The sequence below is a fragment of the Aspergillus nomiae genome (genome assembly GCF_001204775.2).
Source record: "Aspergillus nomiae NRRL 13137 chromosome Unknown contig00258, whole genome shotgun sequence".
Classification (NCBI taxonomy): Eukaryota; Fungi; Ascomycota; class Eurotiomycetes; order Eurotiales; family Aspergillaceae; genus Aspergillus; species Aspergillus nomiae.
In genome coordinates this window covers 24,138-45,939 of record NW_015378313.1, presented here as the reverse complement: position 1 = coordinate 45,939, position 21,802 = coordinate 24,138, and the positions used below count along the sequence as shown (strand labels likewise).

General features: G+C 50.0%; 7 protein-coding genes across 7 annotated transcripts; 3 read left to right on the top strand and 4 right to left on the bottom strand.

Annotated features, from left to right (window-relative positions):
* Window positions 1-2,338: 2,338 nt before the first annotated feature.
* ANOM_007352 (uncharacterized protein) lies at window positions 2,339-5,578 on the top strand (the record flags this gene model as incomplete). The annotated part of the gene is made up of 6 exons (XM_015552608.1): window positions 2,339-2,382; window positions 2,456-2,565; window positions 2,645-3,027; window positions 3,088-3,361; window positions 3,423-4,449; window positions 4,507-5,578. The coding sequence occupies 6 exons, from the start codon at window positions 2,339-2,341 to the stop codon at window positions 5,576-5,578; spliced, it is 2,910 nt and encodes a 969-aa protein (XP_015404516.1).
* Window positions 5,579-6,399: 821 nt separating this feature from the next.
* Window positions 6,400-9,031, bottom strand: ANOM_007351 (coronin; the record flags this gene model as incomplete). Its single annotated transcript, XM_015552607.1, has 9 exons — window positions 6,400-6,660; window positions 6,718-7,426; window positions 7,474-7,935; window positions 8,010-8,113; window positions 8,170-8,218; window positions 8,280-8,422; window positions 8,493-8,552; window positions 8,610-8,638; window positions 8,706-9,031. Coding segments are annotated over 9 exons (1,959 nt in total), but the record flags the coding sequence as incomplete, so codon positions are not given.
* Window positions 9,032-9,601: 570 nt separating this feature from the next.
* ANOM_007350 (putative kinesin family protein (KlpA)) lies at window positions 9,602-12,542 on the top strand (the record flags this gene model as incomplete). Its single annotated transcript, XM_015552606.1, has 5 exons — window positions 9,602-9,622; window positions 9,679-9,802; window positions 9,855-10,691; window positions 10,750-12,314; window positions 12,366-12,542. 5 exons carry the CDS (start codon window positions 9,602-9,604, stop codon window positions 12,540-12,542), a joined length of 2,724 nt encoding a protein of 907 aa, XP_015404517.1.
* A 439-nt stretch (window positions 12,543-12,981) lies between these two features.
* ANOM_007349 (translation initiation factor eIF-2B subunit family protein) lies at window positions 12,982-14,678 on the bottom strand (the record flags this gene model as incomplete). Its single annotated transcript, XM_015552605.1, has 2 exons — window positions 12,982-14,440; window positions 14,506-14,678. The coding sequence occupies 2 exons, from the start codon at window positions 14,676-14,678 to the stop codon at window positions 12,982-12,984; spliced, it is 1,632 nt and encodes a 543-aa protein (XP_015404519.1).
* Window positions 14,679-15,221: 543 nt separating this feature from the next.
* Window positions 15,222-15,853, top strand: ANOM_007348 (GFA family protein; the record flags this gene model as incomplete). Its single annotated transcript, XM_015552604.1, has 4 exons — window positions 15,222-15,329; window positions 15,397-15,558; window positions 15,609-15,729; window positions 15,782-15,853. 4 exons carry the CDS (start codon window positions 15,222-15,224, stop codon window positions 15,811-15,813), a joined length of 423 nt encoding a protein of 140 aa, XP_015404520.1. The 3' UTR covers window positions 15,814-15,853.
* Window positions 15,854-15,895: 42 nt separating this feature from the next.
* Window positions 15,896-16,582, bottom strand: ANOM_007347 (phosphoribulokinase/uridine kinase family protein; the record flags this gene model as incomplete). Its single annotated transcript, XM_015552603.1, has 1 exon — window positions 15,896-16,582. One exon carries the CDS (start codon window positions 16,580-16,582, stop codon window positions 15,896-15,898), a length of 687 nt encoding a protein of 228 aa, XP_015404527.1.
* Window positions 16,583-19,864: 3,282 nt separating this feature from the next.
* On the bottom strand, window positions 19,865-20,272 carry ANOM_007346 (uncharacterized protein; the record flags this gene model as incomplete). The annotated part of the gene is made up of 3 exons (XM_015552602.1): window positions 19,865-19,949; window positions 20,003-20,128; window positions 20,190-20,272. The coding sequence occupies 3 exons, from the start codon at window positions 20,270-20,272 to the stop codon at window positions 19,865-19,867; spliced, it is 294 nt and encodes a 97-aa protein (XP_015404528.1).
* Between the last annotated feature and the right edge of the window lie 1,530 nt (window positions 20,273-21,802).

Genomic DNA, 21,802 nt, shown 5'->3' with positions numbered 1-21,802 from the left:
GGGGATGCGCGAGCGCGAAACAGGAAGCCACTAATGTGGATAAATATGGGGTTGAGTGAGTTTAGTTACTGTGGTTTTTAGTGGGCACGTACCTTGAAATTGAAGAATTCCGGTGGTCAAAGGGATTCCAACTGGACATGAAAAAATTGATAAAGAATGTCCTAGGAGAATGGTATAGGCATCGAACGGAGTACTAAAATATAGGTGTATAAATAGGACTCCTAGACAGTTCCCTGGTTGTGGTATTTCAGATCTGAGATCAGATTGTCGAGGGAGTAAACAATCAATAATAACGGTAAGAGTGTAATAGAGGGGTATGTAATTTTCTTTTACTGGGTTGTTTTGATCGATCGCGCCACGGATGGCCCGAGCTTTTGTCTTGCTTCGAGAAGAGAAAACGAAGGCTAAGTGCGTGGGCACAAGAAACTGTGGGCTGTGGGCACAGCGGCCAGAAAATCTGAAGGGTCCCGGCGTCTTTTTTCATCCGCAGAGCAGCGGTCGCCCTTTTTAACCCTGCGCTCCTGGTCCACTCGCACGCTAAAAATATGTACTAAGCCGTCATTTGGTTAGCCTTGAATGGATTTAGCTTTTTCTTTTTCTTCTTCCACCACCGAATGTTTTTCTTTTTTTTTTCCTTTATTTTTTTCTTATTTCCTATGGTTCCTTTACTCTCTCCCCTTTTATGACTTGATACACTTCCTGATGACCGCGAGAACTCATGACGACATGGGTCATGACTCTTATTGCAGCTACTTCTCCATATTGTCTTACTAACGTCACAAGTCACAGCCTTCTACTTTCTATTATCGATAGATATTATTCTTATTATTCTTATTGTTTCTCCCCCCCCCCTCTCTTCTTGTGAAGGATATTATACAAGATATGAAAGCAATTATCGATTCTTTCCTCACCACCGTCATCATCATGACCCAACTGGTGGCTCTCATCTGACCACTCGCCACCACGACCGTAAAGCAATTCACTGTGGATGAGGCCGTGATTGGGTCCCAATCCAGGTTTAGCCTTACCGCGCGTGATCCCGTCTGTCGGCTCGGAATTTTACATACTAACTGAAGACAGCTTTGACGGGCCAGACATTGTTTACCTTCTGCTTCGGCGTGTATCTTTCCCTTCTCGTCATTGTCGACAATATATTCCAAACAGGGCCTTCTAATGTTGTTGTCTCGGGATATTGTTGATCACATCCTTCTATACCTTTCGTTCTTATGTTGATGTTATCCTTATTGTTATGCTTTTTTGCTATGGTCGCGTAGGTGTACATGTCTGATGGAATCCTTTGCAAACTACCATGCCGGTCAATGATGACAGAATGAGCCCAGAGATGCTGGGAGAGGATGAACACGGTAGGCAGAAACCTAGCACTGGTATCGCCGCTAATGTCATCCTTGCTGTTTACAGCAATACCGCATCCGTGACGGTGAAAATAACTTGATCTAATCTGATGGCCAATCGGTATTACTGCTTTCCTAAGATTCTTTGGCCCCCAGATAGTGTTGAAAGTCAATATAGATTTATTTCAGATATGCCGAAATATGAAAACATGTTGCTAGAGTCCATATAGAATTATGTAGCCAGTATCCAGTATCAAGTACCCGGTACTAAACCTGCCTTGTTTGTGTTGGCAAACCCTGATGATAGGTCACGGGCAACTGTCAGCCTTGGGCGGTGTGAGGCAGTACTAGGAGGTTGTGCAGCCATTCAAATGAGATGATCGACAACCTGCACCAGAACAGCACGTTTCAAAAAAGTACCCGAGGCATATTTTACATTGTATGCAACAGGTCAACGAGGTCATGGTGCCGGTAGTAGTTGACGAGTACAGTCAACGATATGCAGTACTCGAATACATAATCCAAATTTGAGACTTCACCGGTCATATGCGTAATGTGTATAGTACTACCAGTAGTATGGAGTACCTCGTCCATACATAGATCTCCCTTACAGGGTAAAGGACAACCTTGGGAAAAGGACGCTGTGTTGAATGACCACCAAAAACTGTCCCCCTACATTCGGCGGGGAGCAAACAAGCAAACAGGAGGGACGCTCGGTCCGCACATTGTTCCGTTCCGACCAGCCTCCGGCCCGTCCAGTCCAAATTTGGTCAATCAGTCAGATTGCGACTTACCACAATCATTACTCGCTCGCCATTCACCTGCGACGTCGTTAGGGATGCGCTTCATTACCTACTGATGGCGAATTGAACCATGCCATCTGCATTTGCCACCCGGGCTAGCCTTTACTTGTCATACGCGCCGGCTATCCAACCTTCGGACTTATCTCGTGCTCTCTTGACCTCCGTCTTGACTCGATTTTCCCCATGGCTGCAGCGGATCAGCCTTCGGGCTTGATGGATATTGCGAGGTAAGCAATACCATTGGGGGTCGTCCTCTGCCATTGTGATTCTTGGTGGCTCATTGTGTTTCCGGTGAATTAGTTCTCTCACGCAGGATGAAATTCCATTCAAGCTGCGATGCGCTATCTGCAACAAACTGGCTCTGAACGCGTTCCGGCTGCCTTGCTGCGATCAGGCTATCTGCGAGAACTGTACGCGCTGCAATTTCTTTTGCTATTCGTCATTTCCCCAACATCGTGACTCGATCTAATACTCCCTTTTTTTTTTTAGGCCAAGCGTCACTACCAGAGACTTGTCCTGTCTGCGCACATACGCCTCTCTCCTCCGATTTATGCAAACCAAATAAAGCTCTCAGGACGACTTTAAAGGCTTTCCTTCGTACCGAGGAAAAGAAGCGTGAGAAAGAGCGCCAGTCGGCAACTCCTGCGACTACCAATGATGCGACCCCTGTGCAGGGAATTTCGGCCCACCAAGAAACTCCCGCAGTTTCCGAAATCCCGGAAATTAAGCAGGAAGAAGTTTTACCAGATGTGGTACCTTCTGTCGAAGCTCCATCAGAAGAGCTTCCGGCTAGTGGAAACCCACCGGAGGCTATCACCGAGCAAACTGATGGGAATCATGAAGCTCCCCTGGAATCCCAACCCCCGGCCGAGGTAATTCGCATCCCTCACAATTGCAACAAAGGAGTGCAACTGACTTTATTGCCTCGACAGGACGAACAGACCGAAGCTGTCCCCACGGATGGAACGGAAAACCCGGATGTGACGCAGCAGAACGGTTCCGGAGAAGGAGAAGATGTAGACGATGCCAAATTGGCTCAGGAATCCGAACAGGATATGGCCCAGGGCCCGGGATCGGGGCAAATGTTTCCCAATGGGATGCCATTCGGCATGGCTCCGGGGATGTTCCCCATGGGTTGGAACAACAATAACGGGGACTTCAATCCGATGTCTCAGTTCATGGGCAACGGAATGTTCAATCCTATGGGTATGTGTCTCGCCTCGTTCATAGTTTCTACAGCAGGGAGTTGCTAACAAATTGGTTATAGGAATGGCCGGCATGATGGACCCGATGGTCGCGAGTCAGGGTATGTTTGGAGGTTACGGGATGAACATGAATGGCATGAATACGGGGATGAATTTCGACGCGGGTCAAGGGATGTATGGGGGATGGGACGGCTCACAAAACAATATGTGGAATGGAGGCCAAGATAAATTCAATCCAAATGCTTTCGCAAATGGTATGGGTCCACAGTATGGGGCCCCCTCTGGATTTGGCGGATATAATATGTCTCAACCCAACGGAGTTCATCCTCAAATGCAGCAACAACAATTCCCTAACCAAGATTTCCAAACCGGCTATTATGGTCCCGGGTATGGCCGGGGCAATTTCCGGGGCCGTGGTCGCGGATTTTACCCTGGTGGTCGTGGCCGCGGCGGCTTCACGGGGCCTATGCAAGCTAATTACCCTCCTAATGCTAACTACCCAGCGTTTAATTCCCCTAACTTCAATCAAGACATGTCATCCCAGTCGCAGGAAGGCGTATCTGCAGAGACCCCGTCAGGAGAACCCAACGCCGCGGAAGCGACAAATGCTAATGACGAGAATACTTTAAGCGGTGATTTGGATGGCACTAAAGACCCATCTTTGAATGAGAATGCTGCTGACGTGGGCGACAATGGTGAAGCCAGTTCTGCAAATGGCCCCACCATGGACGAGACAACTGGTCCCGAGGACTCGGAGCTGCGTGGTATACCAACTATTGATAGTCTTGACCAGGCCAATGCCGCCCAAGGAATGCATAATGGACCCATGATGCCGATGGGGCCAGGCTTTGGCCGAGGCTATATGCGTGGTCCATTTCCCGGAGGCCGTGGAGGGCCTTTTACTGGGCCACCCTTCATGCCCGGATCCGGCATGCCTGCACCGAGAGGGCCTGGTGTCGAAGGCGCACCAGCTGCTCCCCGGGCAATGCGGGAAGGTCTTCCAAATACTAGTATTCTCCGGCAGCGGAATTTCCAAGGAGCAGGACGAGGCCCGGTCTCATCGGTGAGACCTTCGGACGCTTCCCAGAGGTAAGTCGCACAATCCGTCACCGACGGTCTGTCGGCCTAGTCTAACCTTGTGTCCAGCACAACCCCAGCACCTCTGGAAGACCACCACCCACGGTCGACTTCGAGGTCGAAGTCGCGAGCTCGGTCGGCATCGAGATCGAAAAGCCGGTCTCGTTCCCGTGCGCGGTCCCAATCCACCAGTCGTCGTCATAATCGCCCACGCTCCGCAAGTATCGAAAACGGCGCAGAAGACTCCGAGCGCAGACGTGAGCGGCCAAGAAGGCCTCGTCGTGAAGACAAATACGACGAACAGTCTCAAGTGGAAGATGACCACCGCACCCGTTCACCTTCTGTTGATTCCCGCCGGTCCTTACATCGGCGGGATAGAGAGAGAGACAGGAGAAGCGGCCGTCGATCGCATCGCTCACACCGCCACCGCAGCCAGAGTCCCAGTCGCAATGGGGACTCTCGCGATGCCGATCGTGTCTCATTAATTACGGAAGAAAAAGAACCCGGCTCTCGAAACAGGACACCCATCGTGAGCGAGCCTCAGGAGAGCTCCAGCCGGACCTACCGATCCGGTAAAGACCGATCCAGTCGTCGAGATGAGGAACGGGAGAGAGATCGAGACTCTCGACGTCGGGACCGTGAAAGAGATCGCGATCGTTACCGGGAAAGGGAACGAGACAGGGAAAGAGATAGAGACAGAGCCCGCGATCGCCATCGTGACCGTGACCGTGACAGGAAACGGCCTCGTCGCGACCGAACTGAATCTCCTGTTGACAGTGACTACTCATCGCGACACCATTCTCGTCGTATAAAACGAAGCCGTGAAGACGAGATCCGTGATAAAGATCGCACAAGAGACAAACCCTCTTCATCATCAGCCAAGACCTCTGAACCGGAGAAAGACCCTCATACATTAGAGCGTGAAGCTCGCAACCGTGAACGTTTGTTGAAGGAGCAGCAACGGCGCGAAGCCATGCATGCAGACCGCGATGCTGGTAAACCCAGCCGTCGGCGCGACAGTCGTCAGGAGCGGCCGGCAGCTGGCGGTCGACGCCTCACTTACAAGTATGAAGACGACGAGAGCGATGCCGCTCGCGCGGCACGAGTAGAAAAAGAACGAGAAGCCAGCCGGTGGGCATAAAATCCCTTTATTTCTTCCTCATACTCCCCACCTACCTTTCGAGCCATATGACTTTCGCTTTTCCCTCCCCGTATCTTCCCCTTTCTCACAACAAAAGAGCATATAGAGCGTTCCAGGTATATTTCGTGGGTTTGGAGTGTTGTTCTTGCATGAAGGAGAGCGTGCATACTTTAGTTCATGGATGTTGCTGTTATTTTGTTGACTTTCCGGTGGAGTTGACGAGTATCTACGCTGTCGTTCTTTGTAGATATACCTCCTGGGGATTTCTGATGGGATGAAATAGTGCCACTTACGGCAATTTATGAATCTAGATATCTTGCGTCAGGGCTTGTTGAGACAAATGAATCCAATATGTAATTGAGTAGATTGTCGCTGTGTCGACCTACGTATATATTTCCGTCGGCATACAACCATCAACCCGCGTAATGTGTGTGTGGCGCTGCACTCGGTTCTAAATACTATTTATCAGCCCTCTATTCATTTCATTTTCTTACCCTGTTCGGAATGTGAAGGAAAATCTCTAATGTCTACACGCGATTCAGCTAATGACGTCGTCCAGGAAAACATATATATTTATCATAACCGATTAACCACACATATCGTCAACTTCTATCATTTCCGCTCAAGAAAACCAGGTAGAACAAGAAACAAAGAAGCACAAAAATGGTATTTGCATTGACATTGCAATCATGCCGTCAATCATAATAGAAGGCATATAACACGACATCGATGGCTATGGACAAAACGAGAGACGGTCTTTTGCAGAGGAATCATTCAGGAAGAATACAATTATTATAGATACAAAGACAGCGATGGGCTGATTAACTCAGCCTGGCCTCAAGAGCCACGATCTTCTCGTTCAGGCTTTGTATCTGCTTCTCTTGGTTGGTCTCGAGCGACTCAATCGTCTTGGTCAGACTCTCGATCTGCTGCTTTTGTTCGTGGACTTCGTTCAGTAGAGGCCCGACCATATGTGTGAGCTTTTGGATTTCTCCATGGAGGGCGCTAGCAGCCGTATTGGTGACCTCGGGAATATTGAATCCGGAAGATGTATCAACCGGGGTGCTGACATTACTCTGGGCCTGTTGTTATGGTTAGTTTGTGGTATGGCTTTTGGTTCAACCTTGAATGGTGCTTACTGGAACAGGGGTTGACGGTTTGGAAGGTGTCTGTGACTTGCTCTCTTCCCTTTGGTGCCATGGGCTGGCCTTGACTGGCGAAACAGACTCTACGGGACGAGCTTCCCGCTCGACGGGCTTGGGTGCCTCGTCAAAGCTGGACTCCTCAGCCGCGGGCTCCGCCTCTTCCTCATCGGCAAACTTGTTCACCATGGCAGCCATGGAAGCCCCCTGCTCTTTCATGGACGGGGCAGGCTTATGTACAGGAGTCGGTTCGGGCTCCGGTGCTTTCTTCACCGGGGTCGGCTCTGCGGGCTTCGGCGCAGGTTCTGCTTGGGCTGCGGGAGCACCCAAGGTCTCCGTAGGCTTGTCTTGCACACCAGTAACCTCCTGGAGGCCCTCTCCTTCATACAGACTAGCCATGGAAATCTTCGGTGGGATGGCTTCCTTGCCGGCGAACCATTCCGATGGGCTCATAGCGGGTGTCAGGCCGATTGTAGGTGGATAGATATCATCCTGGAAGGACTCGGCACGGCGAGGAACGATGAAAGAGATCGGCTCAATGTAGGTATCGCCGACAGTCTTGAAGGCACGGGTTATCTCGTTCTCGTGCATGTTAACACCGCGCTTCGGCATGAAAGCAATACCGCGCTGAGGATCGGCTGACTTGTATTCAGCGAGATATTCGAACTTGTCATTCTCCAATTCAAAATAACGAATGTTACCGTCACTAAATGGTGTTAGATCACTTTCAGATGTACCACAAGTCTCACTTACCCTCTGCCAGCCAAGTACAAGCACTGGGTACCATCGTCCCAGAAGGGCATGCAGACACCAGAGATTGAATCAAGAACTTTGAATCCGTTGATGGGCTCTGCAGGAGCGCGCATATCCCACAATGCGAGTTGGCGGTCGCTCATCCTGGAGAAACCGGTGGTCGCGATCCGGTCACGTTCTCCCAGCCATACGACACGGCTGTTCTTCGCACCCGAGTGCCCCTGGACCTCATGCGCGGGACGTTCCTGACGTGCATCCCAGATCCGGAGCTTCTTATCACGAGAGGTGGTGACCAGGAGGGAGCCATTGGCGCTCCAGGACTGCGAATAAACCATATCGCCCACGTTCAACGTGAGCTTGGCAGCACCGGCCTCAATATCCCAAATCTTGACAGTGAAGTCGCCAGAAGACGTAGCCAAGACATTTTCTGCCGCAGGGTTGAAGAGCACATGTCCGATTTTTCTGTAATGTTGTTAACCGTTTACTCCGTCTAAAGTACGAGTGCGACAGGGTAGGCGCAGTGGTGAGGGACTGACTTGGGGTGACCGCTCAGCTTTCCGACAGGCGCGATATCCTTAACATCATCGAGGTCGACATCGGGGCGGAGGGTGAAGTTTTCAGGTACGCGCCACAGGAGGGCCTAGATAGAATTATTTAGTATGAGATTCGAACACTCGGATTAGTCTCGCATTATACCTTGCCGTCATCGGAACCAGATGCAATCAGGTCATCGTTAAAAGGGTTCCTAGGTATGTTGGCTTTCTGGACGTGTGACTTGGATTGAAGAGGAAGTGACCGCTGCTCACCAGTCGGTATCCAAGACTGCTGCAGTGTGACCACGGAACAGAGGGATTCTCTCAGGCAGTTTGCCCCGCTCTTCCAGAGGAATAACAGCAAATGCACCACCTCCACCGGCTGCCCAGTTTACAGACAGGTATTTGGGGTTGACCTTGACTAGCGATTAGTTTATCTCGCGCGGACGGCTCAGGGGTGTCGGCGTGGAACGGAGGTAGGCGAACCTTGACGAGATTGCTGTCCCAGGCATTTGCGGACACGCGGAGGTTATCATAACATTGCTCCTACAGGCGCTGTCAATAGGGCAACGGTATTGCGATGCCGAGAAATTGGCTGGATACCTTTCTTGTGTTCCGCCCGAAGACGTGTCCTAAAATGATACCTGTCAGATTGCGGGCAACATCAAAAAGAGGGGAGGGAATGTAATGGCAGCTCACGGTATTTAGAGGAACGGACGAAACGACCAGACATCACGCTGTCACAGATTGAGACTCGACAAAAACCGTGATCACGACAAAGGAAAAAAGCAAAACCGAACGGGAGGAGAGGAGCAATTGAAGGGCGACAACTATGAAACAGGGAAGCTGTCGGTCTGGGAAAGTCGACGCCGTCCACTCTTAGTCTGAAAGAAGGTCTTCGGTGGGACGACCCGCACGCGGGAGATGGATTCACTGGGTGACGGTTGCAGGCAATGAATTATGGGGGTCCACGCAATTTGATGATCAACTTCAGATTCAGTAACCGTTCAATTGTTGAGAACGAAGGGAAAAAAAAATATCGATCCCAACCCGGACAGATATCTCGTGACAGTGGTATACAGTCGGTATGGTACCATGGTAACGCCGGGTGCTTCTGGCATAACACCATTGTACAGAATTACTCGGAGGAGGGTAAGGGATCAAATGGATACGATACGCCTAGCCTTTTCTGGGACTAGCGTCTCCCCGCCGGAAAGTGGCTGAGTCAGCACCGCCCCGATGCCCAATTTGCTCAGTTTGTTTACCGCCCTGCGTTACTCCAGAAACCGGCGCTTGGATGGTAAACGACAAGCCAAACTTCCAAACCAAACTCAACGTCCATCACTGGGTAAAGATTCCCTGGCGACTGACGACCCTCGCGCTACTCACTTACCATGCGGGACCCCTCCTCACTGCAATTTGTCGACAATTCATGGTGATTCGCTCTTCCCCGCTTTGACTCTTCGTCTGTTTGTATAGCTTGCAGTGTGTTTTTCTCTCCATTCTAGACGGTGGCTCCGAAAGCTCCCGCCTTCATCTCTCCGCTCTATCTGAGTATCCTCTTACCGGTACCATCAATTGTTTATTTTTCGTACATGATGGATAATGAGAACGTGGTAATGATGCTCGATATGACAAACTTCACTGCCCAGCCTCACTGACGCACTTCCAGACGCAATCACGAGCCCCTGCCCGCACACGCATACCCGCCGCTGGGCTCAAAGAAATGAGCTCGGCTAATACTAATTCGCGGTCAGGCATCCTGCCGCCTGGCTCAATCGCTAAAACATCGTCGCGTAAGTGAGATAACAAGCAGGCTTAGCAGGACTGTAGCGCTCACAGGGACAGAACCGACTCGTCCGAGGAGTACCACACAAGGCGCCGAGACCACCAGAACTAGAGCAATGTCCACGACATTGTCAGGAAAACCTCATAGTCGTGCGAATCCCCATGCAACGACCACCGTAACTAGATCCGCCTCCACCGCTTCGCGAACTACCAAAGCGTCCCACGCCACTGGATCTAGTATGCGACCCCACTCTGCATTATCACGCCCTCAGACTTCGCTCGCCGGCGCCCGGAGGCCCAACGGTCATACAATTGCCCGCCCAGCAACTTCGTTGGATACCCATAATGAGGAAGATTCAAGTATCTTGGGGAAGAGAAAGGGTAGGCGACAATTTTACTTTGATTCCTCTGATTTTGCTATTTTCGCGGCCCCGTCATTATCAGCAAGCGTGCATGAACGTGTCCCACAGGCTTGGTCGGGAGGTCAGTCGTATTCTTCTGAAGAGTATGAAGTATTCTCGCGCCCTGACCGTCGTGATGCTTTGGATACTTCAACCATGGGCCCTCTCCGCGCCAGGATGCTGGACCCAAAGACTTTCCCAACCCATAGGCCATTCGTTCCCCTTGCCTTGAATACCCCTACTACGCCCACTGCATCATGCAAGCCCCCTTCACCGTCTAAAAATTCCTCAAAGAGGAAGCCTCCCCCTGTGCCCCAGTTCCTGACCAAAGATTCCATGATCACCACTTTTAACTGCTCTACAGGCGCCGGGTGGGACCAGGAAACACGCGAGAAGACGATGGAGGAGTTCTTCAACGCCTTTGTCTCCCGAGTAAGTCAGGCTGGCCAAGAGAGTTTCGGGCTCAAAGAAACCGTGGAGCTGTATAAATCAAGAGGTAATCGTCCACGATCTACCAATAGGGTGGAAAGGAGCTCACAAAATTCAATCTGCAGTGAACGAGCTCGAACAGTCGCGAAAAGATCTCACCGAGGCAAACCTGGCCTTACGCGTCGAACTCGAATCAATGAAGGCTCGCATAGGAACAGCGGAAGGCGCTTTACAAGAGGCCCAGAAGGAACATGAACTCGCGATGGAAGAGTTCAGTTCTCAGCAACGGCTCGAAGTTGAGACTCTGAGGGTTGATAGCAAGAAGAAAATACAGATCATAACTGCGCAGCATGAAGACCAGCTCTCCGAGTTGAGACGGCGATTTGAGCGTGAAATGGACGACGAAAAGGCCTCGCGGCTCCGGGAAATTAACCAGCTCACGTCTCAGACCGCCCTAGATACACAACGCTCCCAGATCGAGCTGGACAGGAAAGATCGGGAAATCGCCTCGCTCCAGAACGACGTGCAAGCCCTACGACAAGAGATTGCGCAGGAGCGCAAGAGCACCCAGGGTCTCCGGCAGAACCTGGACACAGCCAGCAGCAATAGCGTGACTCTAGAGTCGTCGATTCGCGCGCTCAAAGCTCGAATCGAATTCTTGGAGTCCGGTCGTGAGGAGCAGTCTCAAGCGTTTGAGCGGTTGAATCAGCAAATGATGGATGCCCTGGCCGAGACCAACGCCACTAAGGACAAGTTGCGGAAGGAGGAGACCCTCCGAAGGAAATTACACAACCAAGTTCAGGAGCTCAAGGGCAACATCCGGGTCTTCTGCCGTGTCCGACCCTCGTTAGAGACGGAGCCGCAGACGGGCGTGGCTCAGATTCAATTCCCTGATGCATCGGAGGAATGCAAGGAGATTAATGTTGTGGGACTGGAAGAGAAGAGCAGCCTCGGCGCCATTACCAAGAAAAACAACAACTTTGCCTTTGACCGGGTATTCGGGCCATCTACCCAGAATGCGGAGGTATTCGATGAGATCAGCCAGCTTGTCCAAAGTGCGCTTGATGGGTACAACGTGTGCATTTTCTGCTATGGACAGACCGGGAGTGGTAAGACCCACACCATGTCTTCTTTGGATGGCATGATTCCACGGGCTGTACACCAAATCTACGAGACTGCTACTAGTCTCAAAGAAAAGGGTTGGAGGTATACTATGGAAGGAAACTTCGTAGAGGTGTACAATGAAAATCTGAACGATCTATTGGGCAAGGCGGAGGAATTGGACAAGAAGAAGCACGAAATCCGGCACGACATGCAACGAGGCAAGACAATCATTACAGATGTTACTACTGTGCGCCTGGATTCGCCCGAGATGGTCGAAAGTATCCTCAAACGTGCTGCGGCCAATCGTTCGGTCGCTGCTACCAAGGCCAACGAGAGATCATCGCGGTCTCACTCCGTCTTCATCCTGAAGCTCATCGGGGAGAATGGCATTACCGGTGAGCGCAGTGAGGGAACGCTCAACCTGGTGGACTTGGCCGGTAGTGAGCGACTGAGCCACAGCGGTGCAACCGGCGAGCGGCTGCGGGAGACGCAGAATATAAACCGCAGTCTGAGCTGTTTAGGAGATGTGATTGCCGCATTAGGACAGGGCAAGGATGGCGGACATATCCCCTATCGCAACAGCAAAGTAAGTCCCCCTGGCTGTTTCATCTGCAATCAAGGTACTAACAAGTTATAGCTTACCTACCTCCTCCAATTCTCCTTGGGAGGAAATTCGAAGACGCTCATGTTTGTCATGGTCAGTCCGCTGCAGGCACACCTGGCCGAGACCTTGACCAGTCTCAAGTTCGCCACGAAGGTGCACAACACCCACATTGGGACAGCCAAGCGACAGGCGCGCGTTCGTGATTGTTAATGATACCTTGGATGGTGATTGGCGTTAGATATCCCTGCCTTTAAGCCGGTGTTTGGAGTTCATCGTTGAAGATACACCCCTTTTCTACTTCTTTTAGGAATACTGTTTTCATGTACGGACTTGTTTAGCTCTCTTAATCTCAGACTTCGTTCTACCATGACTTCGTCTCAGTATACACATCTCCAAATCACGTAGACAAAATCAACTAGAGCGGACATCCCGTAATGGTTGTTTCCTTTGCGCAATCTACGGTGGATGACATCATATCTTTTTATGTAAATGTGGCAGATATGAACTTGCTGTTGAGGGCTGTCGTGCCATTTGAGAAAAGCATGTCTAGTTCGACTTAGGTCAGTCAAGATATGTGAAGTGCTATCCATTTATCTGCAGCTGATAGGCCCGTCGATGGCCAAATTCACTAGATGAGCGACCACCATCATTACAAACTACCAAAGTACCGGTCGGTCTTCTCTCTCAGATTACGGGTCTTCTCCTGAATACTATCCTTGTGAAGGACTCCCTCTTCACAGATGAAGGCGTCCACCATTTCCAGAGGAACCCATTCGAAGTAGGTATTCGCCACCGTGACAGACGAATTTTCCTGCTCCGACTTGGTGCCTCTCATCCCATTCTCTAGCACCTGCACGCCCTTGACACCGTCGCTGCGCCAAGAACTTGACACCTCAAATGGATCATTGCCCTCGGCGAGTCCGTCGTCAATTACCCCGGCCGTTCCATTGATCTTCTCTACGTTGCTGAGCACGACAACCCGCACGCCTGGAGTGACATATTTCGCGCTGAGCACCAAAGGCAGGGATCCGGTTTTGTTGCTGACACCCTTGGTGGCGGAAATGCGGTCCGCACCGAGCAGGATGATATCGACGTCTCTGGCGGCCAGTGCAGCTGATGCATCGGTGTACATCGTGATATGCAGGTGTTTGTCGGGGGACTTCGACTGGGATTTGAACGTCGACAGGATCGACGAGGCCAGGCTGGCACCCTCGAAAAGCGGCCTCGACTCGAGGACCCGCAGTTCAAGTGTTTGAATCTTGAGCGCGTCGTATGCTTCCAAGATACTGTCCCTGATAGTCGAACTGGAGGATATGGTGAGCATGGTCAGCCGATCCTTTTGTGTGCCACTGGACGAAAAGTGGCACTGAAGGTAGGAGATGAAGGAATTCTTGACCTGCTGTGCAGTATCAGTGCGATTCCTCAGGTGGAAATCGATCAGAGCCAGGATCCGATCCCACTTCTGCTCGGCACCGGTCTTCTGCTCCATGATCTCTTCTATCTCCGCTAGAACAGATAGAACGGCGTTCTGCGTGGCTGCACCCATGCTTTCTCGTCCGTTCTTGACAAGATGCCATGCTGCCATTCGAACCATATCCCACCATTCCGCATCGAGGTGATTTTGCGTGTACACGATGAAGTCACGGAACACCGTGAGCGCTATCGCCGTCAATTCATGCGCGCCACTCTCATGGTCCGCTCGCAGTCGTTCCAGACCAGCCGCAAGAGCCTTTCCTGCTCGCTCGTTGGTTGTGCCCTCGAACCAGACCCGTCTTAAACTGTCTTGTAGACGTGGAACAGTGTTCAGGCTTTCGTCTCCCAGCACCGCGCGAGGATCGTACCACTGCCACCCTTCATGCTCCCAGTCAGTCCGAATAGCCTCTTCCCCCCGTCCCCCTTCTGCGGGGTCTTTGAGACGAAACGCGAACGGATGAATGGTCCATTCTCGGCCGATGGACGGGTCGCTGAAGGTGAATGGCTTGCCAGTGCGCCAGAAGCTGAGATCCGATGGGGTGAGGGAGGTTTCTTCGCACAATTCACGCCATGCCGCCGCGAGAGGGTCAGGGTCGGACGGGTCGATGCTACCGGAGATAGGCGCAAGGTGATGACTATAGGGAGGAGTTATGTTACTAACGTGCTACCAGGAACTGTTCGTTTGGAAGTCGCATCATACCGGTACGTTCTCACTTTCTCGCTCCGCTTGAACAACGCTACGGACGGCTTGGTAGACTGCCCTGGAGGGAAGCGAAAGATGAAGGAAGAGACGACGGCTCTCTTCGTCATGCTTTGGGATTGTTGGGTTTCCTGGGAGCCCTGTCCTTGTGTTGCCATTTCGGTGAGTGTCATGGTTGAGTGTGGAATAGATCTACCCCGCAGTAGACAATAAATCAATCGCAGACCTAAAGGTCATAGGGCGCATTTCATTTGAGGATGCCTGTGGATGACATTGTAGCGGTGAGAGGATAGTAGATACATCAAGGCAATACGGCACATGCTATAAATATGGAAGAAATGGTGAAGAGGAGGGTGGTATGATAAGATACATACAATGTGATATGTTATGAGGAAAGAATGAAAACTGGTCAGTGCGCATAGAGTGTGGTCATGATCACATCACACCTTTTTCATAACCCTAAGTCGGACGGATTCTCCAGCCATGGATTTTGCAGGAGACTTGAGTACACCCGTCGATATAAATAAACGAGGATACCAGACGATTATTCCTCTATAACGAAAGAAATGAGCCACACAACACACCATGACGTCAACCCTCCGGCGAACCTATACAACTCGGGATATCGCCCGCGACTGAACTGATCTCTCTGTCAATTCAACAGGCCAAACCTCTATTGTAGCTCCATATACTTCGTCTAATCACCCCCAAGAACCATGCCGACTTACCCTGGATCGTGTTACTGCCGGGATATCCAGTACGAACTGTCCCTCTCTTCACCCGATGATGCACGAACTTCCCTGTGTCACTGTAAAAGCTGCAAAGTACGCAAACACGGCAATAGGTGTTCTCTCTATCTTTTAATGGCGAATGTTACTAATACTGGAATAGAAAGCTTTCGGAACAAACTACGGTCTAACTGCGAAGATCCCCAAAGACGCTCTCCGACTCACTAAAGGCGCCCCAAAGGAACATGTGGCCGACAATGGGTCTGGGTCGCTGATTCATCGCGAGTTTTGCTCGAATTGTGGCAGTTTTATCTGTGAATACGGGGTAGGGATATATGACACTATGCCGGCAGGATTCGATGCTGACGCTCGTAGGATGCCGTCAAAGATCAGTTCCGCTACCTGTGTGTTGGGTCCTTGGATGACCCCGAGGCGCTGCCACCAAAGGGCGAGTTCTTCTGCAGCTCTAGGGTTAACTGGATGCCAGAGATTCCCGGTAAGTTTTCCGTATCACTCTCCATGATGCGTATAGTTGCTGATAAGCTCAGACGTGTTTCACAAACAGAAGATTAAGGAATGAGAAGGCTGCGGTCTAGACATAGGTCGTTATATACACATGTGGTGCTGTTTATGGTGTAAATAGGAAGGTTGATAGAAGCAAGCTATGATGATACCTCGGAGATGCTATGTACCACCATATCAGGCTGGATCAGCTTGTCCCGGATTGTAAGCGCATTCAAATAGTCGTTACTATCCACCCGACGATACCCATCTTCTATCGTTTTTTCTATCCCCGCGCTGACATGACGCTTCGCCACACGGTCCCGTGCTTCTTGCAGATCTGTGTCAACGAATACACGGTAGTCAACCAGTCGTGCAATATCGCGCCACTCAGGCTCATCCAGGAGGAGGTAGTTGCCTTCAATGATGAGGATCGAAGCATCGCCCGATATCATGATACCGTCCTCCACTGGATCTTTGGTTTCGTGATGGAAGGCAGGCGCATAGATCGTTTCGTCAGAGAATGTATCTGTCCACTGCCGTAATTGGTGAACGAAGGCAACGAATCGGGCAGCATCAAAGGTCCACGGCGCTCCACGCCGGATATATGCCTCTTCTCGATTCGGGAGCTGGTCCAGTGTCGCCCGCGACAGGTGGAAGCCATCCATCGAGACCAGCTCAGTCTGGATAGGGGTTTGCCCTGAATTCAAACGCCGTGCAATGGCAGTTGCTGTTGTTGTTTTGCCAGAGCCGGGCACGCCGGCGATGGCGACGAGATATCGCTTCTTACCATGGGTTCTGGCCCGGTGGCGAATGATGTCCGCGATACGCGTGTACTCCTCTTCCATCTGTGTGTAACATTAGACGCGCGATTTACTTTCAAATAAGGTTATAGAAGAATGTATGTTGCGTCAGCGCGTAGCTGCGTGGCGACTCACTATGAATAGTCGATGTCCTCAGCGATCGCGCAGACACGATAACCCCAACGAACCGACAATTGAATTGTTCGTCAAGATGGTAATCCAAACTCTGTACGGCACGAGCTCAAATAGAAAATACCCCATCTTTGAAGTATGTCTGGGGGTGTGGAGAGACCGGCTCACAGTGCTCCGACAGCAATAACTTCAGTTTTACGGAGCTCTGTCCACCGTCACCCGAGCTTACTCAACGAGACCTTCTCTGCAGTTTAGAGCATCAGGTAACAAAGGTCTCGTGTTGAGATCATATGTAGACGCTTGGCGTCTAGCCGAGGTTCTTTATCTCTGAGTAGTCTTCAACGTGGACGGACCCCAGTATTGTCTGGGCCTGTCAATTATCCAGAAGGCGAAGAAAACTTATTGATGACAACCGTGAGATGTCAGGGATCATGTGAAGATTATATATATATTTTTTTGCAAGGATTTCTTGCTGGGGTACATCCACTCTCCCTCCGTGGAGTGCATCACCAGGAATTATATCTTTTAACTAATCTGCGTGACGAGAAGAGTGACGCCTATCTTATCACGGCGGTTAAGGAAAATGTATATTAATTTAATGTCGAAGCTTCCCCCACGATCATCCGCTAGTGTCAATCTCCCGTGAGCGCAATACTGTTTCTATATGTGTGGAGCGCCTCTTTTTTGAACGTCTAGTCGCGCGCAAGGGAGGTAGGGGCGCCACATAGAAGCATAATACTTGCTCATCCAGGCAATGTGCGCATCGCGGTCGCTGAAGATCGCAGGCAACACCCCGCGATTCACACGCCTTACATGGAAACGTTGAACGCTCTGTGTCCTCGCTTGCTTCTTCGCGCTGTTCGGCGTCCGGGCTTGGCTCTGACGGCCAAGAAGCATTCTTGTCTTTTTGACGGCTCGGCGGCTCCGCAAGGGCGGGACAGGCTTCTGCGGGACTGATAATCCAGGATGACCATAACCATTGCGAAAAGCGTCGGACGAAACATTGTTTGCTACAGTCACTGCTTCGAATGAAGGTGCACGACGTGGGGCTATCCACCCTGTTGGCCATGACGGTTGATTTCATCGGACTGGTTTCAGAAGAGGGTAATGTGGAACAGGAACCGTCTATATTGTCACGATTAGGCGGGAATGTAACTTCAACCACCAAAAAAGGGAATGTGCCCCTTGGCAGAATACCCACCGGTCAGGGGTTCTTTTCTTTTCCTTCTCTCTGCCTCACCTTCTCGTTCAAGCAAAGATGACCAGGTGCACTAAACCGTGTATAGATAGAGATGTCGAAATAGGCCACGTTATCATAGAGATGCGTAGGATGGTATTGAAGACTGTCAGATACTATCTCCAATAGTATATATGGAGAGAAAGAAAAGTGACAGCGCGGAGAGACGAGGGACAAAGACAAACGACGTGGAGGAAAGAACAAAGGAGAGGGAGAATGCGACGAGGGAGTTTAAGGGAATCAACGTATATCCATGACCCTTGGCAAGAATGACAAGTCACGGTGCAAGCCACGGTCTGGGCCTGTGATCATTCATCGTGTGGTTGCTGCCAGCGCATTGATCAAGCAATCAATAAGTCAAATAGCCAAATGGATCAATAGATTTGTACTTCAGACGGGCAAAGATCAACATTACGTCAACCACCTGACCGTGTATGAGCCTCGTATTGAGGTACTTGTACGATACATCGTTAGAGGGGTAATTTATGTAGGGATAGATCTCGAATGTAGGGACACCTTCAAAGATGGTTGGTAAGATACCAGTAGGGCTGTGGTATGAAAAGAACCAGTTTGACCGGGTAAAAGTTCCGAGACCTCCAGTCCAATCGATCCCGACAGGGACTAGTCTGACTTCCCTTTGCCATTTCAGGTTTCGAGAATCCACCTCAAGCGATCTGATTTTTATCGGCCGTTAGATTTTTTTTACTCGCTTCTCCAACTGATGGGGCTGATATTGATGGAGGCTAAGTAGAATCAGGTGAACCCAAGGAGACCGTGACGTAATGATTTGGTCTGGCTTGCTACATGTTGTTGGAGGCTAGGACTCTCACTGGTGTTGTTATTCACCCCCTGTCCTTTCCTTTTCTTCCCTTATTATCGTTTTTGTTATATTTGGAATCCTTGAGAAACAGCCCGCTATCGGACCTTGTCGGACACGCATCCCTGTCTGGTGCCCCTTGATTTGTGCAATATTCCCGCAGTTGGACGCTTGCTGCAGGTCCAAGCGGCCACGCCACATTGACAGGGCTCTGTTCTGACTACCCTATAAGCTAACTTCTTGATCTTCATCTTCGACTTGGACGATCACTTCTCACCCCACGTCCTTCTCAAGTAACACGAATTAGTAAATCTTTGTCAAAGTACTGAACGGTAATTGGCCGCCATCAAGACTAAGAAGAGAAGCACGGACATACCTCCCTTCCCCGGCGGATAAGCTTTCCCCGTAATTGAATCTCAGTCAGTAGGTGTGCCTATCAATAGAATTGCCCTTTTCCTTTGTGTTCAACAAGTTTGTCATACTGTGTCCTGGCCGAGAAACCTGGAAGTATCACTGCAACTACTGAGTAACATTAACTGTTTCATGCGGATCACACCGGCTGAGCGAAGCAGACTCCAATTGTAATATCGCGAAAGGGCAGCACAATGTTCCAGAACGCGGCTGTACCCGATCCATGCTCCTTGGCCCTACGGAGTACACAATTACTTATATGAAGTGTGGAACACTTACCCCAAAGCCCGAAAGTCCGAGACTGCGACGGCAATCCTCTCGGGACTCGGAAGAGCGCGTCTCGGATCGTGTAACAGTATTGTGACAATTGAAATCAAAGTGAGTACAGAAAAGTTGAATTAAAAAGGACTTGAAAAAAAAATATTTGTCCAACTCATTGACTTGCACTTGGTATTCTTTTCTAATTAGTTGAATTTTTGTGTCACGGAGTCCGGCAACTCCTTCAGACTTCCCCGCATGCGCCATTCGGGTACTCGTACAGTATATACTAACTAGTATCCTATCAAACTTTCATCACTGAAAGACAATTCATGAAGCCCGTTCCAGTAATTTATACGTCTCACAGATGCGAGTCATGTACAGTACACAGTAATCGCATCACGTGGGTCATGAATCGATGAGGCAATAACACCTGTCACGTTGCAACAGCAAGGACAGAGTATGGCTATCATCACTCTTCCAGTGGATGCACTACATCTGGAGCTTCTTCTGAGGTGTCTCTGATCATATCATATGGCCTGGAATCGAAATGAACACTTACTAGATCAGTATGTAATGATCAGAAGCCTCAAGAATAGGAACTACTTACACCTTGAATGTCGGCTCTGTAGTCTGCTGATGGACCGCGTGCGACCCTTCCAAAGCTTGCGGTTCATTGTCGTGTATCTCCTCGGCGTCTCGAGCTCCCTCGGAAGCACGGCGACTTCTCAGTGCACTATTGGAGTCGACATCGTTAACTTTGTCTATTCCCGTTCCCCAATGTGTCACGAACTTACGCTTGATAGCTACGCATGGCATGTATCCTCTGTTCAATAGAGGATGCAATTTCGTTGTCGTCATGTGAATAAATGTAGGACATTGTGGATATCTGACTTATTTGCTTGCATTATACACTGGAACACGAATATCCGAGACTTTACAACGGGAGTGTATGACTTTATTATACTGCCTTCAGGTTACCCGGTGCATCAGAGAGCCGGTCTCATGACCACGACAACGTTCCAGGACGATTTCAATTCTGTACTACGGACGACAGAAAATATCTTCTACCCTCGCATGGTCATTGGAGCGGATCTCCATCGAAATTACTTCATTGCTGGCTCATAGTGGTATGACGCCCATATTTTGAGTATCGGGACGACGTCGAACCGGAACTTCAACCATGGTTCATCGAGCATTTTGCCTGTCGTGGGCTGACCTCATCCATATTAGGTGCACCTATCACAGCAGCGTTCACATATCGATGGCTGGCTCACGCCATGATCGAGGACTTTGCAACATCACCTAACTATATTCTTAGATTCATGATGCTTTGATGCGACAGGTTATTAATAATCAAGTCAGTGTGGCCGAGTGGTTAAGGCGATAGACTAGAAATCTATTGGGTTCGCCCGCACAGGTTCAAATCCTGTCGCTGACGTTTCTTTTTGACTTTTGTTTTTTTTTCCATTTTTATGGTGGCTATGGTAGTCACTAGTTTCCCGTTAACGATACTACAGAGTATGGAGTAGTGCAGACTTCAAGTCACTGTTGTGTTCAGTGAGTCCCGCAGTTACGTTATATCCTCAACAGACAACGCCCTCCTTGTGTACTAGTCCAGGTTCTGTTGAAAGTGATGGCTGAGTTCCGCCTTCTAGACCGGAGCAGTGTCTGAGAAAGCAGTTCGTCTCTGTTCATATAAATCCATATCCTTTATTGTTAAACAATATCTTCGATTGCATTGTCAATTTGTGTTGTCGCCTCCGCCGTCCTCAACCTCAAACATTCCTACATTGTTAATCTCCCTCAGACCTTGCAGACCTTGACCCGTCTGTCAAGCTCAACACCAGTTATCTCCCAGTGCAGCTCAGAAGGTACTCCTCTTTCCTGTTCTCGCTGTTATAATAGTGATGAGTACGGTGCTTGGATCCCAGATAGGGCCGGTTACATCGCTGGGTTGAAGACCAAATCAGGCCATGGTTGTTTTAAGCATTAAGCCTGATGCGTTGCCTTTGAATGCGCGATTATGGTATTGGTGCACGGAGGGAGCTGCTGTAATACTCATATACGGTATCGCGTAATCTCAAGTTGGTGATGGCCGGCTTCTTTCTGGTAGACTTTCGACCTGTTACTATCAGCAGGCAAGACTCCAGGCAAAGGGAACTGGATCTGCTCCAGAGTACGTTGGTTGCCCTTAGAACGGATGAATGAACAAAAAAGTTCAAAAAGATACGTCAGCGACAGGATTTGAACCTGTGCGGGCGAACCCAATAGATTTCTAGTCTATCGCCTTAACCACTCGGCCACACTGACTCGATTGATGATTTACTTCATTTTATTTTGTTATAAAAGAGAAAACGTACAAAGAGTACCTCCTAGTACGAGATTAAACCATAGATTCTGGGCATGT